Source organism: Lithobates pipiens, unplaced genomic scaffold, assembly GCF_037356315.1.
Source record: "Lithobates pipiens isolate NorthernLeopardFrog02 unplaced genomic scaffold, aLitPip1_a1.2 Scaffold_19, whole genome shotgun sequence".
Classification (NCBI taxonomy): domain Eukaryota; kingdom Metazoa; phylum Chordata; class Amphibia; order Anura; family Ranidae; genus Lithobates; species Lithobates pipiens.
In genome coordinates, this window is record NW_027507764.1 from 75,856,800 (window position 1) to 75,870,483 (window position 13,684).

Sequence of the window (13,684 nt, forward strand, 5' to 3'; positions counted from 1 at the left end):
GGTTGTCCGTTGATCCTGATCTGGAACGGTATGCAGCTCCGAGAGCTGAGGATTATCCCACAAGGGTGTGTGTGTGTGAAGTGCTGGGGCCTTGATCGCATCTGTGGCCTGTCGCCATACCCTGCGATGGTGGGAGAGCATGCTGTCTTTAGGTTATGCAGAGCCGGGGGGACCACAAAGGAGGAGTTGAAACAGATGGGTAAGGTGACTTTTGTGTGCGGGGCATACAAGTGACATGTAGGGATCTTTATCTATCTGATTGTAGAAGTGTGACAGCTGGGAGGCCAGATAGTAAAACGCAAGATCCGGGAGGGCAGTACCGCCTAAGTGGGTGGGGCATTTCAGCGTGCGCCAAGATAGCTTATGTCGGGAGGCACCCCATACAAAAGTATTGAGAATACTTTCCATGGACTTGAAAATCCTAGGGGGAATAGGGGGGGGAGCATGCCAGAATAGGTAAAGCAATTTAGGGAGTAGAATCATCTTGATTAGGTTTATGCGCCCCATAACTCCGAGTGGGAGTCGGGACCACGTCTGGGTTTTAGTTTTGAGAAAAGAAAATAGGGGTTCGATATTCAGTGCGATGTAGTCGATCAATGCTCTGGAGTATTGGACCCCCAGATATTTAATCTGGCTCATCCTAGCTAGCGGTAGTGCCGCCTGTTCCGCAGAGGGGGCGTCTGGGTCTAGGGGAAGTATCTGAGACTTGGTCCAATTAATTGTAAGACCGGAATATTCCCCGAACTGCTCTATAAGTCTCAGAGCAGCCTCAAGAGACGGGCCCGAGTCTTCCAAGTAAAGGAGCATATCGTCCGCATAGAGGCTTACAGTCTCAGTTAGACAGCCTGCGCGCAGGCCCCTGATGCGTGGGTGGGTTCTAATGGCAATGGCCAGTGGCTCGACGGCCAGAGCATACAAAAGGGGAGAGAGCGGGCAGCCCTGGCGGGTGCCCCGAGATAGTGGGAAGGGGTTTGAGATCCTGCCGTTGACCTGAATCTGAGCGGTGGGAGCCTGATATAGGAGCCTCAGCCATTTAATAAATTTGGGACCGAACCCAAATCTGGATAGGCATTCCCATAAGTAGCTCCATTCCATGGAGTCGAAAGCCTTTGCGGCATCCAGGCTCACCACCACTCTCGATTCGATGTTGTCATGTGTGGATTGTATGTTATTGTATTGTTCATGAAAAGCCTGCGGAGATTGAAGGCAGTGTTTTTTTGGGGCATGAACCCAGTTTGATCTTGGTGGATCAAGCTTAGTATTGCTTTGTTAAGTCTCAGAGCAAGGATTTTGGCCAGGATTTTAATATCTAATTGTATGAGCGAAATAGGGCAATAAGATTCGGGGTAGATGGGGTCTTTACCGGGTTTGGGGATCAAAACAATGAGGGCCTCGCCCATCGATAGCGGGAGAGTTTCTGACTCAAATATGTGGGTGTATAGAGCTTGAAGTTTAGGGGCAAGGACCTCTTGGAATTGTGTGTAAAATTCAAGGGGAAGACCGTCCAAGCCCGGGGCTTTGGAGGGAGGGAGTTGTGCCATGGTCTCTACTATACAATCTAGGGATATAGGCGCTTCCAAGTGGGTTCTCTGGGACTGGGTAAGGGAGGGAAAATCAATATATTGGAGAAAGTGGGCGAGTTCGTCATGTGTGTGTCGTGCTGTGGACATGTAGAGGTTGGAGTAGAAGCGCTTGAACTCCTCCGCCACCAAGTCAGAGTCCGAGACCACGGTCCCATCGACCTCCTGGAGTCGGACCACAACCGGAGGGCTGTGGTCGAGGTGAGCCATGTAGGCCAGCAGTTTGCCCGTATGTTCCCCATGCTGAAATGCACGTTGTCGGCTGGAAAATATGCCTCTCCTGGCCTGTTCGTAGTGTAAGTGGTTGGTCAGTCTAGCCTGTAGTCGGATGAGGGACGCATTAGCAGCCGAGGGATCCGTCTGGAAGATCTGTTCCAGGGAGTCCAACCGCTCCTCCGACTGTTGCTGCGCCACCCTGGATGTGGTCTTGTGTCTGTTGATACGGGTGGATAGCACCAGTCTCACATGCAGCTTGAAGGCCTCCCACACCGCTCCGGCGGACGCCGAACCCACATTGGTGTCAAAAAAATATGTCCACTCCCCCTGGACGGTCTCCAGTCCAGGAAGGACTGTGAGCCAGAAAGGATTCAGTCTCCAGGGACGTGGGGGAGAAGGTGTTGGTAACTTGAGCGTGAGCAGCCAGTATGGGGAATGGCCCGAGAGCACCCTGGTACCAAAACCCACATCCACTAGGTCAGGCAGCAAAGCCGGGGAAAGCAGAATCAAATCAATACGGGACAGAGACTGTTGCGAGGGGGTATAACATGAGTAGGCAATTTTGGTCGGGTATTTATGCCGCCAGGAGTCTGTCATAGCAAATTCAGCTAGAAACCTACCAAATCTAGTGTTACGAGAGGGCGGAGACATCCAGGAGGGCGCTCCAAGTCTGTCAATGCTAGGGTTAATGGTTATGTTGAAGTCGCCCATCCACATCACAGGCACCATAGGGTACCTAGCCATGAAAATAAGCCCCTCCTGGAGTGCATGGAATTGAAAGGGTGGCGGGATATAAAAGGCCAAGAGGAGTATCTCCAGACCACCAATGGTGGCGTGGAGGAAGAGGAACCAACCCTGGGGATCCGACTGCAGCTCGTGAAGTTGGAATTGCACCGTTTTAGCAATAAGAATGGCCACCCCGCGGGAGTTAGAGGTTTGTGGGGCACTATACATCCAGCCTATCCAGGGTTTTTTAAGGGCCAGCTGAGTTTGTTCTGTAAGGTGGGTCTCAACCAAAACTGTCACGTCTGCTCTCAAGCGTTTTAGATGAGTGAGGACTGCAGCGGGCTTAGGCCTAGCCCCTAGCCCGTGGACATTCCATGTGAGCACTTTAAGTGTAGCCATGTGGTGCTGATATAAATATCAGCGCGCAGTCAGGCCCCCCAGAGAAGGCACCCCCCGCGTGAGCAGACCAGATTGTGGCCTTTCCTCCGGCACCCGAGGTGTGCAGCTGAGAGAGCGCCGCGCGGGGGCAGGTGGAAGACCCGCGCATGAAGGTGCAAGCAACCTCGGAAGCGAAGCATCCAAGGACGTGAGGTACCGCCCCCATCAACATCGGTCTCCCAGCCGACACACTCGGGCGGGGCAAACAGAAATCAAGTATATTGAGCATCACACAAACGAAGGATGTAGGAGACCCATTACACAGAACACCATCCCCTGTTCTCCCCTCACCGGGGGCACCGAACAGGCCACCCAGTGCGGAGAGGAGCCATGAGAATAAGCCCGCCCGAACCGCCAGACGGCCCCCCGGCCCGGGACGGTACATCTTGGGCCAGGGGGAACCACCCGCGGCCCTGGCACCTGAAAAAAGCAGTGCATGCAAAACATTGTTAACAAATAAAATACACAAACGGTCAGATATAGCGTCCAGAACATATAATCCAAATAAGCTGTGATAACTGCGCCAACTCTGATCCAGCATGGTGGAATAAACAGAGAAACACTCTTCACAGCCGTGAAGGTGAGCGCTGGCCAGGGAAACAAAACATACAAAACTGGATACAAATGCCAGGTCAGTGTAGTAGAAGGGGGGCATCCATGTCCAGGGATGACCATGGCGGGGTATCAGGGTGACCCAAAGGGGGAAACTGCAGAGCAAACAGTACAATGGCTAAAAGGGTGTGCAGGGTGGTCCGAGTGAGGGTCTAAGAAACGTCTGAGGGCACCCGAGGGGCAGTGGAAGGTTTGTGGGGGGAAAACCCAGAGTATGAATAGGGGACGGGGGGGAGATGCGGCAGATTAGGTACTGACATCCAGACCGATGCCATGGTGAAAAGTATGGTGGAGGCCTGCCGGTGGGAATAGGAGAGGAAGCCAGGGTGGAGGGAGACGTGGGTAGTTCAACTCACTGCGGCAGGCAAGAGAAGGTGCAGCCGATCCCCGGGTACAGCTCGGATGACTCCGCTGTGGAAGGATGCGGTCACGGTCAGCGGTTCGCTCGTCCATCGGCTTGGGGGTTCTCCAGCCAGGGTATAACAGCCGCGGGGTCTTCAAAGAACTGGACTTTACCATCGCGTATCACACGGAGCCTCGCCGGGAACAGCATTGCGTAGGGAAGATTGCGGATCCGTAGCTGCCTCTTAGCCTCCGTGAACTGCGCTCGCTTCTTTTGTACTTCGGCCGAGAAATCTGGGAAGACCACCGCCGACGCATTGTCAACCTGTATGTTGCAGCGTTCTCGGGTGAGTCGTAGCATGGTGTCCCTGTCTCAATAATTGAGAAGCTTGGCGATGAAGGTCCTTGGGGGTGCACCAGCAGGCGGGGGGCGTGCAGCCAAACGGTGAGCGCATTCGACCACGAAGGTAGCCGAGAAGGCCTCTCTTCCGTACGTCTTGATGAGGAGGTTTTCCAGGTAGGTGGGGGGATCGTTCCCTTCAGCCTTCTCCGGGAGTCCGATGAACCGGAGGTTGCATCTCCGGAGTTGGTTCTCCATATCGTCCTGTTTATGGAGGACGACGCTGAGTTGGTGTTGGAGTTGCTCGGTGGTTATTTGCAGGGGGGTAATGTCCGCCTCCACACAGCGCACTCTGTGCTCAGTGTCAGAGGCACTGTCCCGTAGCTTTTGGATGTCCTGCCGGATAAGTGAAATGTCAACCTTGACTTCTTCTATTTTCGATGTAAGCGTGGTCTGGCAGACAGAGACTGCCTCAAAGATCTTGGTGGTGTCATTAGAAGGCTCCTCAGAGGCCTGATGGGGGCTGGCGCCATCTTCCTCCACGCTGCCCTGCCCGTCGTGGCGATATCTTGCCAGCTTAGCAGCAGCCTCTGAGATCCGCTTTGGAGGCGACATAGGGGCTGTAAGGAAAGCCGACGCTGTGATCCGCGTTGTAGGGTAATTTAGCAGTTTTTACCCGCAAGGATAAGCGAAAAGGATATAGTCTCAGACGGAGCTCTCACTCTGCACGTCCTACGCCATTAAGCTCCAGGCCACGCCCTCATTAAGCTCCAGGCCACGCCCCCCAGACGTAGCATTTTCAACAGAATCTCAGCAATGCCCCAACACCTTTTTTCAGTACAGGTTTCCTTTAAAAATAATCTTACTTTATCCACTCACTAACTGATTCTTAGATTCCCCTGCTCCCCCAGTGCTCCATACGTCCCTCTGGTGACTTATGCCTTGTACACACAATCGGACATTTTGACAACAAAATCCATGTTTTTTTTCCGACGGATGTTGGCTCAAACTTGTCTTGCATACACACGGCATACACACGGTCACACAAAATTGGTGGGAAATTCCGAATGTCAAGAAGGCGGTGACATACGAAGAGCTGAGAAAAATTAAGGTCAATAGCCAGTGCTGCTCTTCTGCTTGATTCTGAGCATGCGTGGCACTTTGTGCATCGGAATTGTCGATCGGACGATTGGAATTTGCGCAAACGGATTTTGTTTTTGGAAAATCTGAGAACCAGATCTCAAATTTTGTGCGACAGAAATTCCAATGGAAACTGTCCTACTGAGCCTACACACAGTCTGAATTTCCATCAAAAGGCTCCCATCGAACATTTTCCACTGGAAAATCTGACCATGTGTACGCGGAATTACCCTGTATTTCTGGATATAGATGTAGCCAGGTGTTTGATTAGAGTGAGAGAGCAAATCTAGGACACTGCACTGCAGTTGCTCTCTGTGTACGCCCCTCAGACTCTCATGCTCAATATACTAGTGTTATGTCACCTCCACCAGGGAGTGCTAACATGGTGAAGGAGGTCAAGAGATTTGTATGCTGGCTACATTAGACTATCAGAGTTGAAGTTCAGAAAGGGACCCATACTGTTGAAGCCTAAGGACCATTGAACTACAGATCCCAGGGTTAGATATAAGGACAGGGAAGGAGCTGTTTTTCCCCATGCTTTGGACTGAATGGCTTCCTCTTACAGTACAGGACTTCAGAGTTGCACATTTATCTCTCTGTATGAATGCCATCCAGCCACAAGCAAGCAGCCAGAGCCAAAGATTGGGGTCCTGAAACGCTGAGCACCAAAAACCTGTGGGCACAGAGGCTAAGAGCTAAGCTACTGTTGGGACACAGTGTCTTGTTGAAGGGAGACCAGAGCACAGTTAACCTGTGGACTGAGGAACAAAGCCACTTTAGGCAGATCCAGAGGACATATAAATAGTGGGACCATTGCGGCTGTATTGCTGGGACTGGTGAGAGGTCACTGCTGCCATGGACCTGTTGCTACTAGTAGAGAATGAGCACATAGAAACTGGACATTTGACTAGCAGCCTTCACCACTGAATGCAGACTTTACTGGAACTGTACTTATGTGCACCACCATAAAGAGTGGGCCCCAGCTCTAGCCAGTTGAAGAACTAGGGCTGTCGCTTTAGCTGCTCTACGAGGTCTTCATGAGCTGCTTATAGACAAGGGTTCCTCTGCAGTAAGACCTGAGTCTAAGCATAGTCATTCCTAGAGTGCACTCTAGCAGTATAGTATACTGGTTGCATGTTGCAAGTTATTACAGCACTGTTTACCATTGTAGTTAATATTATCTATGCCAATACTTTATGATGATTTGTAGATTAACAAGTATAGATTGTTTCAGCTATATAGCAATGGGTGAGGGTTTTCCCTATCAAGAGAACCTGTCCCTGCCTGAGTACGTAGAACATAGTAATGACACAGTAAATGATGGGAGAAACTGCAAAGCCAAGTGGCAGACATGCCATCCAATTCATCCCAAAGAGTCAATTCTCAGGCAGCATCTGCCCCTGGGCCTTCCTGTTTATTTTTTTCACAATGGTGACAGGGCCACTTTAAAGCAGTAGAAAAACAGATTTTTTTTTTTTTTAGCACAAACAGTATACCCGCATAGTGTACATTACTCATTTGTTCTGTGGCAACAAGATAATCTTCATCAAATTGTTATATATATATATATATATATATATATATATATATATATATATATATATATATATAATATTTGTTTGTTTGCCTTTTATGGAGGGTTCCAGAATAATATTAATGGTTTAAAATCATATACTGAATCAAGTATTTATAGGGAGCATTAAAAACCCCTGTGTATTTAAGTCTAAGCTGCTCACCTTGATTAGTATTAATTTACCACACAGTTCAGACTATTGCAAATCTCCATTTTAATTTACTGCGTCTGACCTTGGCATGCGTGCAATTAATCAAACTAGGCATTGTAACCGATAGTGAAATTTACGGGAAAAATGCAGAGAAGTTTTTTCCTTTTATTTTATGTACCTTTGGACTTATTCAGTAAGGCAAAGGAAAATGTGCAAATGCTGCATCTCATAGTAACCAGACTTCATCTTCCAGTGACCTGACTTTAAAGCAGAGCTCCAGGCTCCTTCAACACGAATTAAAACTCAGCAGCTACAAATACTGTAGCTGCTAACTTTTAATATTAGGACATTAACCTGTCCATAAATCCAGTGATGTCTTCACCTCAGCTGATTTTTTCGCCATTTATTGTAAGGGAAACCAGCAGTGAAGCCTTTGCGGCTTCACAGCCAATTTCCTACTGCACATGCGCAAAGCCACACTGCGCAGAGGGGTAACTAGTACTTTTAGATCCCTGGTGTAAGAAACCATGTAGGGCCCCCCGATCTCTGACCTGGGAAATTCCCTCCGAGCCCAAAGCCCTTCCCACTGATCCCACGACCCTTTGCGGTCCCACAGCGGATCCGTTTCACATGTTGTGTAGTCCTTCAGTCTTGGCTCTGCCATGCTGGTGGAAGGCCAGGGCCCAGTCACAAGTGGAAAATTTGCAACCCTAGCAGTAGGCCAGTAGGGCAGTGGATATGGTCAGTAGAGCAGTAGACATGGTCAGCAGGGAAGTGGACATGGTCAGAAGGGCATTGGATGTGGTCAGTAGGGCAGTGGACATGGTCAGTAGGGCAGTGTAAATGATCAGTAGGGCAGTGGACATGGTCAGTAGGGCAGTGAAGCATGGTCAGTAGAGCAGTGGATGTGGTCAGTAGGGCAGTGGACATGGTTAGTATAGCAGTGGACGTGGTCAGTAGGGCATTGTCAGTAGAGCAGTGGATGTGGTCAGTAGGGCAGTGGATATGGTCAGTAGAGCAGTGAACATGGTCAGTAGGGAAGTGGCAATGGTCAGTAGTGCAGTGAATATGGTCAGTAGAGCAGTGGACCCCCCGTCTCCGGCTCTAGCTCGACATGGTCAGTAGGGCGGTGGATGTGGTCAGTAGGGCAGTGGACATGGTTAGTATAGCAGTGGACGTGGTCAGTAGGGCAGTGGATGTGGTCAGTAGAGCAGTGGACATGGTCAGCAGTACAGTGGCTATGATCAGTAGAGCAGTGGACATGGTCAGTAGGGCATGGTCAGTAGAGCAGTGGATGTGGTCAGTAGGGCAGTGGATATGGTCAGTAGAGCAGTGAACATGGTCAGTAGGGAAGTGGAAATTAGGGATGCACCGAAATTTCGGCCGCCAAAACATATCGGCCGAAAATGGCCCGTTCGGCAAAAAGCCGAAAGAGAATTTCCGCCGATACTGGTGCCGAAAATGGGGCGGGGCCAATCCCCACCGCGGTGCCGCCCATCACGGGGGTGTCATTCTGTCTTTAGCTCTCCTCCTCCCCTCCCTCCTCACCTATGCTGCAGTCAGCCTGTGGGGCCTCGCTCTAAAGTCCCCCTCTCCACAGCGGTGGCTGCATATGTCTCCTCAGCCGATGTGTAAATCGGCTGTGCAGGAGCTGGGCACGATGTTTACTGTGAAAGTGAAACCAAAGGAGAGGCGTCTAGCAGTGTGTGCTGTGCTCTCTGCCTCTCCCTAGAGTGCAGTACCCAGCATGGAGATTAACCACTTGCTTACTGGGCACTTAAACCCCCCTCAGTCCCAGACCAATTTTCAGCTTTCAGCGCTGATGCACTTTGAGTGACAATTACGCGGTCATACAACACTGTACCCAAATGAATTTTTTATCATTTTTTTCCCACAAATAGAGCTTTCTTTTGGTGGTATTTAGTTACAGCTCGGAGTTTTATTTTTTGCTAAACAAACAAAAAAAGATGCAAAAAAATAAAAATAAAAATCATGTTTTAATAGTTTGTTATAAAATTTTGCAAACGGGTCATTTTTCTCCTTCATTGAAGTGCGCTGATTAGGCGGCACTGATAGGCTGCATTGGTGGGCACTGATGGGCTGCATTGGTGGGCACTGATGGGCTGCATTGGTGGGCACTGATAGGCTGCACTGGTGGGCACTGATAGGCATAGTTAAGGCGGCACTAATAGGCACAGATAAGGCGGCACCGATGGGCACAGATAAGGCGGCACTGATGGGCAAAGATGGGCACAGATAAGATGGCACGGATGGGTGGCACGGATAAGTGGCACGGATGGGTGGCACGGATGGGCACTGATAGGTACCACAGATAGATGGGACTGATGGGCACTGATAGGTGGCACTGATAGGTGGCTCTGATAGGTGGCACTGCTGGGCACTGATGGGCGGCACTGCTGGGCACTGATGGGCGGCACTGCTGGGCACTGATGGGCGGCACTGGGGTGCAGCACCTGAGGCAGATTTTGGGTGGCACTGTGGGTGGCACTGTGGGTGGCACTGTGGGTGGCACTGCTGGGTGGCACTGTGGGCACTGCTGGGTGGCACTGTGGGCACTATGGGCACTGCTGGGTGGCACTGACAGGGGGGCACTTACTTTATTTCAGGATGGCACTGCGGGTGGCAGGTGGGCACTGGCAGGGGGCAGGTGTCCGTTTAAATTGCTGGCCGTGATCGGGACTGATGTCCCGAACACGGCCGCCGGCGATCGGCTTTTTTTTTTTCTCCTCGCGCTGTCAGCGCGAGGAGGAATACTAGCCGATTACCGGCTCCGTTTTATCACATGATCAGCTGTCATTGGCTGACAGCTGATCACGTGATAAGGGGTCGGGATCGACCCCTTACACGGATCGGTGATCAGGCGAGTCTCACGGACTCGCCGATCACAGAGCGCGCCGCGCGCGCCCCTCAGGGGGCGCGCAGGCCGCTCGTAACCGGGACTACGTCAATAGACGTAGTCCCGAAAATGTGGGTCCGCGCTATTGCCGTCATTTTGCAATAGCGCGGATCCCAAGTGGTTAATGTACAGAGCTGCAGCTGCCAATTTTAAAAAAAGACTGTCTATATATATGTTTGTATGCCTGTGTGTTGTATGTGTGTGTTGTATGTGTGCATGTTTGTGTGTGTGTGTATATATATATATATATATATATATATATATATATATATATATATATATATATATATATATATATATATATATATATTGTGTGTGTGTGTGATATGTGTGCATGTTTATATCTATGTGTGTTAAGTGTGTATGTGCGCATGTATGTGTTATATGTGTGTTGTATGTTTATATGTATGTATGTTTATATATATATGTGTGTGTGTGTGTGCGCGTTTTTATATGTGTATGTTTATATGTGTGTATGTTTATATATGTGTGTGTGTGTGCGTGTTTTTATATGTGTATGTTTATATGCACTGGTGAGGCACAGGCAGGCTACATAGCGGGCACTGGTAGGCTGCTGGGCACAGTGAGGCTGCATTGATCTCCTGTAGCATGTCCGCAATCTCTGACCAGCTCCTGTAGCATGCCTGCAGTCTCTGACCAGCTCCTGTACCATGCCTGCAGTCTCTGACCAGCTCCTGTACCATGCCTGCAGTCTCTGACCAGCTCCTGTACCATGGCTGCAGTCTCTAACCAGCTCCTGTACCATGCCTGCAGTCTCTGACCAGCTCCTGTACCATGCCTGCAGTCTCTGACCAGCTCCTGTACCATGCCTGCTGTCTCTGGCCATCTCCTGTAGCATGCCTGCAGTCTCTGGCCGTCTCCTGTAGCATGCCTGCAGTCTCTGGCCATCTCCTGTAGCATGTCCCCAGTCTCTGACCATCTCCTGTAGCATGTCCCCAGTCTCTAACCATCTCCTGTAGCATGTCCCCAGTCTCTGACCATCTCCTGTAGCATGTCCACAGTCTCTGATCATCTCCTTTAGCATGTCACCAGTCTCTGACCATCTCCTGTATAAAAATATTTTTTAAAAATAGTAAATTTCGGTATCGGTGCTGTTTCGGTATCGGTTTCGGTTTTCGGGATCAAGGAAGATTTATTTTCGGTATCGGTTTCGGCACCAAAAAACCCATTCGGTGCATCCCTAGTGGAAATGGTCAGTAGTGCAGTGGATATGGTCAGTAGGGAAGTGGAAATGGTCAGTAGTGCAGTGGATATGGTCAGTAGAGCAGTGGACATGATCAGTAGAGCAGTGAACATGGTCAACAGGGATGGAAATGGTCAGAAGTGCAGTGGATGTGGTCAGCAGGGCAGTGGATGGGGTCCGCATTTCTCCTACCTTTCCGGAGCAGCCTTGAACAGCCTTGAGGCAGGAAGCAGGAGCCAGAGTTTGGAGGCGGAGCTGGTGGCCCTAGGTACAGATGACTGCTTGCCTCTTGACTCTTGGCTGGATAGAAGGGTGGCAGGGCGGCATATGAGAGAACCAAGCCTGCTCCTGCAGCCGCTGAAAGACCTGCAGGACACAGGAGTAGAATAGAGGAAATTGGTTCACCTATATGCCATCCCGCCAGCTCTCCTATCCAGCCTGGTGCTAGCTGAATCCAGAGTGTAAAGTCAAGAGGCAAGCAGTCTTCTGTACCTAGGACTGCCAGCCTCGCCTCCCAGCTCCACCCCCCGGCTCCGGCTCTAGCTCCCACAAACCTGTAGATAAACCTGACAGGGGAGCCGCACGGGCCCCCTACAGCCTGGGACTGCGTCATAATCGCGACTTCTTTGCCCCCTATAGCTATGCCCCTGGCGCTGTACTTTGTGAACGGCCCAGTGGTGGGGGAAGGAGGAGGGGAGCCGAACTTCCGGGTGACTTTGCCTCGGCGAAATCAGCTGGAAGTGGGAACGGACACCTGTCAAAACCAGGTACCTGCTCCCCCCTCTACCTCGAAAGGTGCCAAATGTGGCAGCGGAGGGGGAGAGGAGGCAAACAAACAAAGCTTTCCCTTTTTGGGTGGAGCTCCGCTTTAAGTGACCATAAACACTCCTGTGCTGAGTTAGAGCTGAGTTACAGCAAGTGCGTTAATTGGCGTTGCATTGAGGTAGACCATTCATTTGAAAGGGCTGTAAAATGCAGCAAAAAAAGATGCATGTGGCATTTTTGGCAGCCCACCACAACATACAGTACATTAGGCCCAGATTCATTGGGGTAAATAAAGTAATATAATGCGATTATCTGTACTAAGAGAATGCAACACTCAAGATAATACTCAAAAAGGTGCGCAATCTCTTTTGAATGTATCAATAAGCCCTGGCTCACACCAGTGTGGCTTTGAAATTGCGCTAATTCAGCATGATTTAAACACCACAGATCAGTGCGCACTATTTGTTCTATATATTGAATGGCCCTCAAGCTCTGATTGGACATCGGGGGTGGATTATATACTGTATGCACATATTTCGTTATTTTTCATTTTTCCTTTATTGCTATTTATTGCTATTTTTCCAATTTTTTGATTGATTGTTCACAATTTCATGTACTGCTGGAGTAAGGTGAGCACTGCCACAATACAATGGTGTGAATGAGCCTTAAGAAACAGATGAGCTACTTAGATACTGATAGCACAGCACCTGATCCAAGTGACTGTTTTTTTGTAGTTATGTGATTATGGTTATAGCATATTACAGCTCGTCAGTCCTTAACTGTGGTGGCTGCATTCGTTTTAATTTTTTTTTGTATTTGTTCTATTTTTTAATACTATTTGCTCACCTGAATAACACACTTCTTGTCTCTGGGTGGACTGCGTAAATCTATTTCTCCACCGTATCTATGGAGAGAGTCATGGTCATCCGTTGATTGATGGGTTTTGTAGTTTACATAATAAAGGTAAGGCTCGTTAGGCTCATTCAGTATATTCTGTTTAATGTTTCTAGGTGGCTATCTTGGACGCTGCGACTTTGAGTTCGACCTTTGCAGTTGGAAACAAGATCAAGATGATGAATTTGATTGGAGCCTACGAGCTGGCAGCACCCCAACGCTCGGCACTGGACCCGTCACTGATCACTCTCTGCAAAATCCATCTGGGAGTTACATTTTTATTGAAAGCTCGTTTCCTCAATTAATGGGCGAAGTAGCTAAACTTTCTGGGCCATTGGTGAGCAAGTGGAGTAGAAACTGCAAGGTATGTTTTATAGACCATGCAGAAACTACATGTGGCTTATTTCTTATAACTAGTGATGAGCCAAACACACTTGGGTTGAGGTTGCTTCTGTGAACTAGAGTAAAGTTAAAATCTTCAATCTGTAGCCAATTAAAGTCAATGGGAGCTTAAATGTTAAAAATCTGTTCTGGCAATTTCCGAGACCAATAGGCAAGGGCTTCACAAACAAATGGCATGAGGGGTTGGGCACTCCCATGGGGGACATATACAAAAGTGAGAAAACATTAACAAAAATTCAGCATCTGCACCCACGGAAGGTGGAGGCTGATAGACTGGAGGTAATAGAAGGCATTACTATTAAGTTTAAAGTAAACTTTTACCAGTATTGTGCATTATATTTAAAATGATCATATCCATGAAAAAAAAAGTTTTAGCTTCTAGTT

At 49.3% G+C, this 13,684-nt stretch overlaps 1 protein-coding gene across 3 annotated transcripts in view; it reads left to right on the plus strand.

Moving 5' to 3' along the window:
• MALRD1 (MAM and LDL receptor class A domain containing 1) overlaps positions 1 to 13,684 on the plus strand; it is a 696,170-nt gene that overhangs the window by 401,735 nt on the left and 280,751 nt on the right. For all 3 annotated transcript variants that reach the window (XM_077490931.1, XM_077490932.1, XM_077490933.1), the window contains one exon: positions 13,015 to 13,262. In XM_077490931.1, the coding sequence (XP_077347057.1) occupies positions 13,015 to 13,262 (248 nt within the window). The remainder of the gene's footprint in view (positions 1 to 13,014; positions 13,263 to 13,684) is intronic.